The sequence below is a fragment of the Anarhichas minor genome, unplaced genomic scaffold (assembly GCF_050575085.1).
Source record: "Anarhichas minor isolate MPS153535 unplaced genomic scaffold, ASM5057508v1 ptg000054l, whole genome shotgun sequence".
Taxonomy (NCBI): Eukaryota; Metazoa; Chordata; class Actinopteri; order Perciformes; family Anarhichadidae; genus Anarhichas; species Anarhichas minor.
In genome coordinates, this window is record NW_027466500.1 from 3,088,450 (window position 1) to 3,102,216 (window position 13,767).

The 13,767-nt window shown below is 41.0% G+C and overlaps 1 protein-coding gene across 1 annotated transcript; it reads right to left on the minus strand.

The window, feature by feature from the left end:
* Window positions 1–9,690: 9,690 nt before the first annotated feature.
* Window positions 9,691–12,239, minus strand: LOC142931796 (uncharacterized). Its single transcript, XM_076075894.1, has 2 exons — window positions 11,957–12,239; window positions 9,691–11,308 (listed from the first exon to the last, which is right to left on the minus strand). Exons 1-2 carry the CDS (start codon window positions 12,123–12,125, stop codon window positions 10,350–10,352), a joined length of 1,128 nt encoding a protein of 375 aa, XP_075932009.1. The 5' UTR covers window positions 12,126–12,239; the 3' UTR covers window positions 9,691–10,349.
* Window positions 12,240–13,767: the final 1,528 nt, after the last annotated feature.

Below are 13,767 nucleotides of genomic sequence, written 5' to 3' on the forward strand. Positions count from 1 at the left end.
CTGAGCAAGGTCCAACTGCTACATTATCATGTTACTGTTAAAGACATGTTTTCTGGCTTCTTGACACCGAAACACTTTGTTGTTCTCACATTTTCCTGTTTTTAGTTGTGCACTGTGTCCCCACATGGAAGGTGAAACCTCGGTTTACACATGGAGACCCGACAGTCGTTGGTGTTTGCAGATCACAAACAGAGTAGCAAAGTAGCCGACTCAGGTCTATCAATGCAGATTAAAGTCACGCTGTGGAGATCCTGAGCTCTAGTGACGCTGTAGAGCACTTTTTGTTTTTGAAGTAGGAAATTAATTCAACATGTTTGGAAGGCCTCGAGGTTCTGCAAAATGCAAGTAAACAAGTCAATATGTTTTTGATTATACTAAATATAAGTCACCAGAGCCAAAAGTGAGTCTTTAAACAACTTTTTTGTCTGATAATCCAAAAGCCAAAAAGTATACAATTTAGGATTTAAACAGTTAATAATTACAACGAAATGCCAGATAAATTTTCTGTCCGAATCAGTTCATTATCGTTTCAGCTCTGCATGTTTTTTTGTAGGTAAATTGACGATATAATCAAACGTGTCTTCAGTTAAAATAATTATCTGAATATGGCACAGCATAAGGAAATGTTTACCTCGTAGCATCATTTAGACTAAACAAAACTGTTATTAATAGAAAGTATTTCAATAGCTTGCACTAAATATAGCAGAGTCTGAAACCTGTCCTGCCCTCCAACAACTAAGTTAGCTGACTAAACTCTGCTGAAGTTAAGTTGTGGTTGTCTGGGGGGGGAAGGCAGTCTAGACAGGTTGAGTAATGTTGACAGAGCAAAAAAAATCACAATCCTCAAAATTAGTGAATGTCTTCTTGTGTTTTTTTAAAAATGTACCTGAACTTAGTCTCAAGACTCTGAACTATTTTTCTCTCTGGGATCCGGCAGGCTCCGTATATAACAAGGAGTGCAGCAATAGTCTGCCTAAATCTCTTGGATGTGCAAACCTTAACTGGAAATAAAGTTTTATTTCCAGTTGAGGTTAAGTGGAACTTTATTCAGATCCATCTTGGCAGTTAATCTGTTCCTTTTGTCATCCAAATCTTAAATGTTGCATTTCATTGATTTGTGCATAATACCTCTTAGAGAAAACTTGTTTAATCAACTCTTGTGTGCTCTCGGTTCCTCACGCAACACAAATTTCCCAACTTCATCTCAATATCAATATCATCCCTGACTATTGTTTTCTTTTTGGAAAATCACTTCAAGTCAGCAGCACATAGTCTGAGCTGCCACAAAGGCAACACCACTAACCTTTGTCTTAAACCCCGATCTTGACTCTGCTATATTCAGCAGAAAATGTCTCCAGTGCACAACAAGGTCACGGCTGCACATTCAGCATCGTATCCGCAACGCAGATGTCATCAAACAAGAAACTGCAGCACCATGACAACAATCATAGCCAGGAGAAGGAACAATGCGTATCACATCTTGTATATTAGCTTTGGTTTATGCCAATGTAAATGTGGCCACAGCTTCAGCACTGGGAATAACATTCAAGATTTATGTCCAAAGTCAATGTTCAGTGCCAAAGCAGGAAATAGTTTGACCGTTATGTGGCGAAGTGGAGAGTAAGGGTGGAGGTCGGAGAGGTGGCTGCATGTAGCATGTCGTCACAGGCAGTAACCAGAATCTTTCCCGAACCTTATAAGCCATGCACAGATTATTGTGCAATTATTTTAACCCTTGTGCTCTGTTGAAGTCGGCCTCACTTGGTCTGACATCTTTAAAACCCAGTTTGTTCACTTTTTAATGAACTGAGCTTGCAGCTTTGATGAAGCTGACGTTAATTATGTTTAGGGTTCCTAAAGAGGTCTGACTTCTTGTTAGACCTCTTATGAACAACCACAAATAAAACTCCAATAGTCTTATTTGGGATTTATCCCAGATATAGAGCATCTGAAAGTTCCTTACATTGTACCCAAACAGAAGTAAAACATCATTTTCTGTGACAGACTTCTGAAGTATTTCTTCAGTTCAAAATCACGTTTAGAAGGCATTCTAATTCTCTAATTCGCATTCTCATGAAATTCGGAAAAGTCATCAGGACCAAATGGCAGTGACCCAAAACCACCATATTCCCACAGAAGCTCAACAGATTGTATGTGGTCTATTTCCTACTAAATGCATGCAGACAGAGTTAACATGCGTCTCTATTTTCATCTGTAAAAGTGTGAAACTGTTCCTCCTGAAGCTGAGGTTCAACTCAAGGTCACTTCGGATAAGCAGAGCAATTAATTGATGAAGTGATTAAAAAGCTCTTTGCTTCATTTTGTGCAGGCAGTTCACTTTGTGGACGTGAAGAGTGACACACATAAAACCGCTGGCAAAAAAATGAAGATGTTCCAATGTTATTTAAAAGTTTTAAATGTCTAACATATGGTAGCGATTATTCCTTGGAGTTTCCCTGAACCAACATGGGGAAGTTATATAATCTCATCCGCTGATGAAAAATTGCTTTCTTAACCTTTTAAACTTCATGCAGAAACATTATGAGTCGCTAGTTCTTTTGTTGTAAAACATACTGCTTTAATTTCACCAGTGTGATGAAAACAAATGTGTGTGAAAATGTGTTGATAAAAACCAAACTGACCCCAATTCGCCTCCTGTGTGTGTGTGTGTGTGTGTGTGTGTGTGTGTGTGTGTGTGTGTGTGTGTGTGTGTGTGTGTGTGTGTGTGTGTGTGTGTGTGTGTGTGTGTGTGTGTGTGTGTGTGTGTGTGTGAAAAGTGACTACAAGCTGTTCCAAAGAATTTCCCGAGCACTCAGCAGTCATCAGGAATTCCTCTGGCCCTGGGTTGCATAACTGGGTCATTGTGTTAAACTCACCCAGGGAAGTCTCTGCCAGTAAGCCCAAAGTATTTTATCTTGGGGATTTTTTTAAATCAGTATTTTCTTTCAGATAACTGGAGCTCTCTCAATTCAACCGTGCCCTTTTCCTTCCTTCCCTCCATCTTTTAGGCGTCAGGTCGGTTTACATGTGAGAGAATGTGATACTGCACACAAACCAAACATCAGGACAGACCACACACACACACATGCAAGCAACAAATACAAAATATTCACCATCTCAGTTTAGCGTGTTAGCAAGCTAACATGTGCTAATTAGTACTAAACTCAAATTTCAGCTGAGGCTGCTGAGAATGTCATTAGATCTGCAGGTATTTGGTCAAAAACAAAAGTATTCATCAAATTGAAATTGTGTCCCTAAAATAAAACGCTCATCGATCAGTCCATTCGTTCAACAGTTGCTGAGATATTACTATCAAAACCACCAATCACAACGTGACGGTGGCGCTTGAGGAAAAAATAGGGGATCATCAAAATGATTGATCATCTGGGAAACATGAATGTTTGTAGAAAAGTTCAAGTATTTGTTACTAATTAACCAAGTCATTGAAATAAATCAACAGATTAATTGATAGTCGGCTCTTGTATACTTCCCAGCTCCTGCTTTGCACTCAGTAAATCTCCCTGATTGTTCAGTGTTCATGACCTTGTGTATCAGAGGGCGTCTGGTTATAAACACTAGGGCTTTTGATGAGTAGCCCGGTTTCGCTCCACTGCATCATATTACCGTGCTACATGCTTACTTTATGTGCTGTTTCCCCGGTCTTCAGACGGAGCGCTCTAATTATAGTCGTCTAGTTGTCTGGGGACACAAGGTTGTGGTCGGTGGATAGGTGATTGAGAGAGCTGCTGCAAAGAGACAGTAACTCATGTTGAGGTGGAGCAGAAGGCTGATTGGCTGTAGGCTGGTGTCCCACTTCCAGCCTGTGACCTAAACTATAAGACTTCTTCTTCTTCTTCTTCTGCTACTTGACAAGACTACGACAGAAATGAATATCAGGGATGTCACAAGGGATTACTTTTCATTGTCAATTAATCTATCTGTTTAATTTCTCTGAATAATTGATTGACGGTCAGTTAAAGGGGGTAGGACTCTCCACGTTTGAGCTTCGTCAAGTCTTAGAAAATAACCCTCCATGATGTCATAGTGATGTCATCAGGGTTATGCAGGGTTTGGGCGTGCAACTTTAAATGTATAACAGAAAGCCTCAACGCAAACTGGAGGTTTGGAGATTAAAAGATGTGGACGTTTACCAGGCAAAAAAATGAATGCTGTTGTATTTTTGGGAAATGTAGGCTTTATATAGAAAACTACAAGTCTGGATATCTCAACATTTGTCTCTTACGAGCTCCCCCCCACTTTATGGATGTGCAAACTAACTTGCTGAAGCCTTACTTTAGTTGTTTGGTCTATACAATTTCAGAAAACTTGGACAAATAATCAATGGACTTTTCTGAAGCCCAGGCTTGTCTTGCCGTTGCTTATTATGTCCAAACGGAAGTTTAAATCTAAATAGATTCAGTTTATGTTTAGTTTACACTGGAGAAGCTTAAACCTACATGTTTGCCATTTTTATTTGATAAATCACTTAAAACAATTAACCAGTAATCAAAATTGCCATCTATTCCTTTTCTAATGATGTTTCATCACCAGCACCAGCTTCTTGAGCCTGAGCATCTTGAGTATCTGCTCACTGCACGTGAAAACTGAAACAGAAACGCTTATCACTGTGAGAGCAGCTCTCTCAAAGCCCCAGAACCACTGATTAGCAAGCTGCTTCAAAAGTTATCAAACACACTCTCTGCCAACATTGTATCAAGCACACTGAGGAGAGGGGTTTGAAATGTGTGGTGTGTGTGTGGTGTGTGTGTGCACTGAAAATATAGTACAACATAGTACCAAGTGTTTACGGTAGTGTTTTAAACTCAACAGGGTCTATTCTCGGAGCTCTTTCATGCTGGCCCCCACTGTGAAGTGTGTGTGTGTACACCATTTACATTCTCACACTGTCACCTGCTGTGATGCCTCAAACTCAGACTGTGTACAAGTCTCCACCTCCGGCCCGCAACTTTGAGTCCAAAGCGAGGTCAGCTTTCAACTTCCTCTGCAGCTCTCACAACATGCACGTTTGATTATTGACAGAGAGAGAGAGAGATATATTCCAGGTCTTAAAATAGACCTGTAAAGCAGCAGCATACATGCATATGGTCTCTCTGATATCACATATCAAACACAGCTATCAGCTGAATGCCCTTGGTCTCACATCAGCTGTTGGTGATGCAGTAAGCTCTGCGACTTGGTGACCATTTGACCTTGTCACCGTTTCAGCTGGAGCTCCAGCAGCTGTACAGAATCGGCTGTAAACCAAACATCTGCATTAGCCTAGCAGAGAATAGCAACGTGCACTTTGTGGACATCCCTTATGCTCTCCCCCCTCGGCCCCCCCCGGGCTCAGTATTGTTGGCATTCTGTGTCAGCAGTCTGAACACCCGTCCTTTACTTTCTATGGCGGACGCATTAGAAGCCCACTTACCCTCATATAAGCGGCCTGCGATGCCCTCACACTTGAGCAGCACGTCGCTTCGTGCGCACTAACGCTCATGCGTTCGTTGGTCTTGTTATTGTCGCCTCTCATTCAGCAGCAAAACTCAATTCAACGCTCCGCAGTTATGCAGCTGGCACGGTGAGACGGGCTGCAGAGGGGAGGGGAGTCTCTCTGACTGGTCCAGATTCCAACAAATAGCAGGCCAGCTGGTTACTTTGTACCTATACACCACCAGAATATAATCCATTTACAATATGGATTAGAGCCCTGAGGCAGGTACTGGGTCCCTTTTTTATGCAACTAACTTCTCTCTGGCTCTGTTGCACCACTGTCACCGCTGGACATACAGCCCAATAGCAGGAGATGTAACAAAACAGGGGCGTAGCAATAAGGGTCCTGGAGCAGCAAAGGGGACCCCAGGCCACCATCCATCCATCACCAATCAGGCGCAACCTCCTGTTTTGAAAAGTGAGGTGGAAGTGCTTTAAACCTGCATTCCTTCTAATGGCCAGCAGGGGGTGACTCCTCTGGTTGCAAAAATAAGTCTGATTGTATAGAAGTCTTTGAGAAAATGACTCCACTTCTCACTTGATTGATGATTCAAGTCACTAACTTGACGTTTTGCCATGATCTTTCCCCAACCTTAACCAAGTGCCAAACGTAACCATGTTATCATGCTTTACTTCATTGCTGTGAGCAGATACTGTAAAAAAAACAAATGGTGTCAGCGAACATTTTGCTGATACTTTCTGTGTAAGCCGTTTGCCACTTGGCAGATACTTAATTAGAAACTTTTCCACATTATGTTGATGAATTATGTAATCGTGAACGTAGACCTAGAGTGATGCCATGTCTCCTAAGCTTGCATTTTCATTTACGTGCCTGGCTAAAATCGTTTGGTGAGCCACACAGTATGAATAAAGTAACAGATGAAAAGAGGGCGATCAGTCAGCAGATCTGGAAAGGACAAGAGTGTGAGGAAACAACTGTGTTGGAAATCTTCCCGCAGCAACAACAGCATCGTCAGTCATTCTCAGTGCTTTTAATAGCGGACCTCCATGCATGAAAGGTCCAGCATGTGATTCATATAAACGGGGATTAGCAATAGAATGCAAACAATAAGGCAAATGTATCATCTGGCCCTCCTCAAGGTTTTCCACAAAACAAACAGTCTTTGTATTTGCACCACGGATGTAAAACATCTACTGCATGTGATCAGATGGGCTGCAAAATAAAAACGGATATTCTGTCGTTCTGTCGGTCTTCTTTAACTTTAAGAAGTTACCACTAACATGTAATAACAGATAACGTTTTGTTCTTCAGGTTTGCAGATCTGAAAGTTCGAAAGGCGTGGAGTCAGAACGAAACATGTGTCCCGTCATCATCTTTACAGCTCTTTCGTGCTACGCTCCTCCTGATGGGATGGAGTGTCTGATTGGTCGAATATCAAACACGAGCTCTCTGATTGGTATTGTGCGTGTCGTTAAAAATGTTGCTGGGTGAAAACTTCTTCTTGTCTGTGTACTCTCATCTTCTTACCTGTGCTAGGGCGCACTTGGTACAGCGACGATCTCATCTCCTATAAAAACAATCTTTGTGACACACACTTTCTGGCCTGTAAAGACCCTAAATAACACGAGTATCTTTCCAATAAGCTTGAAGAATGTAATCACTGTTTGTGTTCCTTCACTCTCTCTGACTGATTCTCCTCCCAATAACTCCCACATCAAACAACCGTGCAAAAATAATAAAGATAACTACAGCAATGTTCAGCTTGACCAACATCCCTTTTTTTCCATTGCCTAATAATGCTTGTTGGTGTGTTTGCGTGTGGATGTTTCAGTGTCCAGAGGATGTCCACCAGATGTTGGCTGTCCTCCTCCACATCAAACCAATCCCGAGAGGATGATCCTGTCAGATCTCCTCCTCCATTAATTTCCTTTGCTCATGAAACTCCCCTGGAATCCCCTCCATCCTCGCCTGGGTGGACATTTGGCTTCCCCCCTTAAAATACTTTGGGCTTACTGGCAGAGACTTCCCAATGACCCAGTTATGCAACCCAGGGCCAGAGGAATTCCTGATGACTGCTGAGTGCTCGGGAAATTCTTTGGAACAGCTTGTGGGTGCAAAATGTCACTTTTCACACACACACACACACACACACACACACACACACACACACATACGCACACACACACCATACCAACGTAACCCTTCTTCTCCAGTGTTAATCTACGCGACACAGCCTGACCCACATAAAGGAAAATCCCTCCAGTTCCCTTGAGTAAGTTTCATATAATTTAACTTCACAAAAGATTAACCTCATGCCCTCTTTTTTTTTTTCCAGATAAGTATTTTCTCAATTAGCCTAGTCTGGCTCAGAGAGTACATACTTAAGAGTATACAATATACAGCTATTGGTCTATAATGTGACAGTGATTTATCCAGCTGAGGGTGTTGAACACAAATCATCTGATTACATTTGAGTGATTGAATCCCCATTAAGCCCAAACATGAGCCAACATGTGGGGAAACTGTTCCCAAGGACCCGGGGTGTTTGCTGGTGATCCTGTGTCTTTAGGGGGAGTTGCATAACCAGATTAAGGTAGTTGGTTTTAGGCTTCAGGGTCACTGAGGCCTGATTAGCTCTTTAGCTTTACAACCTAAAATCTGAATCGCCTGAAGCAGCTTCCCAAACTCACAGATCCCTGAATGAGCTCCTGCATGGTGAGAGATTTTGAGGTCACCTGGGCTTTTCAGACCTTCATGGTCATTGAGACCAAAACGTCATGGATGAATGGCTTAACACCTGGTGACTGTGTAATTTCTGCTTTTTGAGGAAAGTGAAAAGTAATTAGCGGTTTATAAATAAAATCGTTGATCCTGCTCCGTGAGGAATTAAGAGCTTTGGCCAAAAAGTGTCAGCAACTGATTTGGTGCTCAGATTGTGTAAAATGTGTCAAAAGTCATAATGTTAATAACTTACAAATACATTTTTTTAAACAGTTGAGTTCTGTGATAAAATCATTTAAAAAACACACCCTAAAAGGCAAAAAAACATGGTATTTTTTATCTTTTTAAAAGTTTTTAAGTAAGAACAACGGCCATAAACGGTGTCACTCTGGTGATCCTTCACTGACTTGCTCGTGGATGGATAAATAAAGGCTCCTGCAGCGCCACCTACTGGTGAACTATATTCCTCTCAGAACACAAACAAACATATTTGTCAACAACTACAACTCCTCCTGTGAGCATTCATCAGTAGAGGCTGGTGTACAGACAGGTAATGAATGCTAACACAGTAAAACACAGTTGTAATAATATAAAATGTGTCTTCATTGGAGAAGTTATTACTGGTGACAAATACTAATAAAAAAAAATTATTTTAGCTGCCCTTAACTACATCATGTCTTACAGTTTATTAAATATTTATAGTGCTTATAAATGCTGAATAGCGGTGTTTAAGTAAAGTTTTACCTGGACTTTTAGACAATGTTACACATCTCATGGTCGAGCAGCCAAAAAGACTCATTAACTCCATTAATTGTTCTTATTTAAACTCACAACTTCTGCCAGATGTAAATCAACCAGCCTCAGGTTTGTTGTCACTCTTTACTTTGAAGGTTCAGGAAAGTTGGTTTATGCATTTTAATCTCTTTAACATGTTGTACATGTGGAAGGCATATATTTGTCAAATTTGATCAAAATATGTGATAAAAGGCGTTTGCATTGTTTCCAGATGATCCTCTACTGGAGGGATACGCTCCATCGTCCTCAATGACTGTAAACAATCACATTCGAGACGTTGTTTCAGCCCAGAAGTTCATGTTGCGTAACCACCGCAAAGATTCTTCTCGGCTTATATCAGCGCTACAATGCATTGTGGGTGATCCGAACAGCTCTAAACACAGATGTGAATGAAGCCAGATTTCATAACTTTCAGAGTCACAGTCAGGGAAACAGGCGGCCTCATCTGTAGCGTGAATAACGGCTTTAACAGGATGACTTGCAAACAAACTAAAATAAATAATAAAGCACAATTGTCACAGTAAACTCTGGTGGATATTGAAGCTAATAAATATTTTTGTTTTTCATATTACAGTAACAATCAGTGAGTGTTTCCCTTTCATGCGTCGTTGTTTACAAGACACTCCCATGGAAATTATTATTAGCAATATACTGTTAAATTAAGCTCCACCGTGAATAGAAAAAGAATAGAATAGAATCTGAGTCCGTCAGCACCAAGCTGTGAAAGAGTTGTTTAATATGTATGAGAGAAGCTGCTGCTGAAGCGAACAGCACAGCAGCTCCATAAAATGTTGCTTAATAAATATAGAATGAAATAAATACGTGCATCCTGCTATGCTCGGCTCTTAACTAACTAAAAGTGGTTCAGCAAGTACCAACAAATCACACACAGATTCAACATCATTCAAACGCTGTTACATGAAATAGATATTAATGACAGAGACACTGTTTGTTCTCTTGATGTTGATAACAGTGTTGTTACTGGAAATAGTGACTCTTCCTGTTAGTTGGTACTGAGAACACGTGATGTTAACAGTGAAGACGGACGATTATAAAACATATCTTTGTGCTTCAGTGAAAGATAAAAATAAGAAACATTTCCCTTTTACTCCTCCTTACTCCAGTTTGGTTTCCCTTTTTGTTTCCATTTCAGCCATTTTAAGGGGAAAATCAAGGATTAAAAACAAAAACATAACATTATGGCAGATGAAGTACATAATAATTTTCGCCTCTGATTGGCTATTCCAGTTAGATCAATCATGTGATCCCCTGAGAACGTCTCTTTTACACACTGCTGTAGGGGGAAGAAATTCCCTCTCAGTGCTCAGTCAGCAAAGGCCTTTTTGATAAACTCCGGTCCAAGTGGATTTTAAAAAAGTCAGTATTTCTGAGCGTGAGTCCCTAAGTGGTATTTCAGGTGTGCGCTCTGTAGGAACCCTCTGCCGCAGACGTCACACCGGTGCGGCCTCTCTCCGGTGTGGCTCCTCATGTGCTTCCTCAGATGTCCGCTGTGGGTGAAACTTTTGTCACAGTAGGAGCAACAGAAAGGCTTCTCGCCCGTGTGAATCCTCAAGTGGATCTTTAAGTCTCCCTTCCGGGTGCACTCTTTCCCGCACACATCACAGCGATGCAGTTTCACCCCGGCGTGGCCGGCCATGTGTTCGGTCAGAGCGGTGTTGCTTTTGCACTGTTTGCCGCACACGTGGCAACATTTGGAGCCCTTGTGTGAATTCAGGTGCACGTTGAGGCTTTCGGTGGACTCCAGGGTCGCGCCGCACACGGCACAGAGGACGCCTGCGTCCTTCGAATGCATGCGGAACGCGTGGTTTGTCAAGTGATGGCTGGAGGAAAAATACTTTTCGCACAAAAAGCAGCGATAGTCAGGTGCAGATAGATTCGAGTGAGACAAATCAAGGGATTCTCTGGATGTGATAAAGGAGCTCTGACTCCGGTCCGTCTGCGTTTGGTTCGACATCAAACTTGCAGCGGGTCTTTCGTTTTCTCTGCCATCTTGGATCAGAGTTTGTAAAGACAGAGTTGAGGCGAGAGGTAGCACAAAGTGTACAGTTTTTGTTTCCTCCTGAAGTTGCTCCTCAGTCTCACTGGTTTGAGTCTGATGTTTAGTGTCCTCCCAGACAGATGACTGAGGTAGGCATGAGGCATCAGCATCCTTAAACTCTTGTTCTTCTTCTAGCTGACTGGCCCAGAGTTCATGAGCTTCCTCCTTGATGTGCCGAGGCTCTGGGTCCCTCTGAGGGACGCTGAGGCTCGGCTCCTGCTCACAGTGGTGCTGCTCAGGGGGAGGTTCCTCTTTACAGGTGAACGACTGACAAAAGTCTAGGAAAAGACAAAAAGTAAAGAATTTAGAAGTTCTGCATCTCCGATTCTTATTTCTTTAATAGTTTCATCACCAAGAACGGTTGTTTATGCTGCAAGAGAGGTCGGCAATATGAACTAAATCTAGATTATGGCTGCAGCTGATGAATATTTTCATTTAAGTTTAAATTGACGGATATTTTCCAGATTTTTTGATTGTCCAGGAAGTGTCAGAAAATAGTGAAAATCGCCCGTTATAATTTCCCACAGCTGGATGTGAAGTTTACCATCACGTATGACAAAGAAAAGCATCAAACACTCACCTTTAATGAGCTGGAAACAGCGAATGTGAAATGACGATTATTTGAGTAACAGTTGCATTGCAGCTCTAATTACAATATTGACAAAGGTATTTAAAATCTTAAGATAACATGTTAATGTTATTGAGACAAATGGTTACACATTAAATATAGTTAAGTCATTTTTTTTTTTTTTGCAGCATTAAATAAATTAACTCGGTTAAACTGTTTGTCTGGTTCTGGTTTCTTGTGATGTTTTTTTAAATCTGATTATACATTTATAGAAAAATACATACATCTATTAATATAAAAAACGAATACATGATTTTTTAAAATTCATGTATATATATATATAAGTTAATGAACAGACCTGTTTTGTGGTCCTGCAGCAGACCTCTGAGCCGCTCAATCTCCTGTTTTGAGCTGGAAGCGTCTTCTTCATATTTTGTTATCGTTCGTTCAAAAACCTGAAATATCTCCTCGACAGCAGCGGTCAGTCGCTCGTTCACAAAAGCCCGGAGAAGCAGCGGAGCAGACATCTTAAAGATAACGGTTTTATATGAACGCGGATCGCACCGGGGAGGAGGTTTTACAGAGTCGGTTTCCTGTGTTGTTAGCTCGTTGTTAGCCTACAAGCTACGGAAGTAACAATAACAACAAACCACAGAGGAAGAGAGTTGGCGCGTGTCCGGTAGCTGCTGCCCCCTGCAGGCCAACAGCGTAATTACTTCTAACGGTGGCAATAAGATGAGTTAATTAACCTTCATTGATCCCCAGCGGATACATTCTGTTGTTGTAGCAGCACGGACATAAATAAATACAAAATAAATAAAGATAGTACTAATTAAATAATAAGATTACTTTTTTAAAGTAAGGTTTTGAATGCAGGACTCTTGTAGTGGAGTTTTTTCCCCAGTGTGGTATTGATACTTTTACTTAAAAAGGATTTGAGTACTTCCTCCGCCGCTGTGCATTTTTAGAGGTAACTATTACACTTTTTACTACACTACATTTATTTAACAGCTATATGTAGGCTACTAGTTTGTTTGATTTTAGGAGGGCAGCCAAAATTAAACTGGGAATTCATGGGCAAAGAAAGAATCAAAGTACAACAAATAACACCAGTTAAGAATCAAACAATAAGAAAAGAGACACACTCTGCTGCCAGCTTCCTTACACACAAAGTGAGGAAACAATAAAAGGGATTTATAAGAGATAAAACAGTGATGCAGAAGCCAACATGACATCTCCATACTTACATTTCCTTTGATAGTTCAGGGAACAAACACACCCAGTTCTGATGCCTCTTGCAGATCTAGGTGGACTGATATGGATCAGGTCATTTGTTAGTGATCTTTGAGGAAAACCTGTAGGAATGACATCAGTTTGTTAATAAACGGCCTTTTCTAAAAGGATGCGGAGTCGTGACCTGCTCCCACTGCTCTCTCTTGTTCACCCACTTGACCATCTGTCCCACGCTGCGCTCAAAGGAGATGAAAGGACAGTCGTGATGTGAGCTGTACCCGGCACTGTGCATCTCCATCTGCAGCAGGTACAAAACAGGCACAAACGAGAACATCAAGTCTGCAAAAAAGAAGAAAACTGACAATTAATGGACTAACGGCTTTTACTTCCTGACGATTTGATTAACATATTCTACATTCGTTGTTTCCACAATCTTTCAGAAAATCCATTGTTTATGATGCTTTTTGTCACCTCTCAATGGGGTTTAGGTGCAGCACCATATGGACATAAAGCTCCATAATGTAAGCAGTTTCACACTTGTGTGCATTTCTGATCACCACTAGAGGGAACCAAACAATTCAAGATACAACACTATCTAAAACAGTTCAAGTTGCATCTTCTGTAATAGTTTGTTGATCAACTGCTTGTTGTCCATTAAGAGAAAATAGAGCAGTGTTCCTTATTCTAATGTAAACCAGTCCAAGTGCAACAACTGTGACAATCACTTATTTTCCCATCTATGGCTTGTTTTACCTTCTTTGTTTTATTGATGTGACTTTAGGTTGTTGTTATTGTTGCTATTGTTCTATTTATTCTAACATATAAAATTGTTTTTATGCTGCCGTCCTGACCAGGACTCCCTGTAAGAAGAGATCTTGTATCTCAAAGGGACCTTCCAGGCTAAATGAAGGATGAATAAACAAATAGAAAAAAATG

Excerpts from the sequence above, each read along its gene's own strand:
- LOC142931796 (XM_076075894.1), bottom strand. The coding sequence starts at position 12,125 with ATGTCTGCTCCGCTGCTTCTCCGGGCTTTTGTGAACGAGCGACTGACC. Across the intron at positions 11,309-11,956 it reads GCTGCAGGACCACAAAACAG|ACTTTTGTCAGTCGTTCACC; the intron begins GTCTGTTCATTA and ends GTCTTTTCCTAG.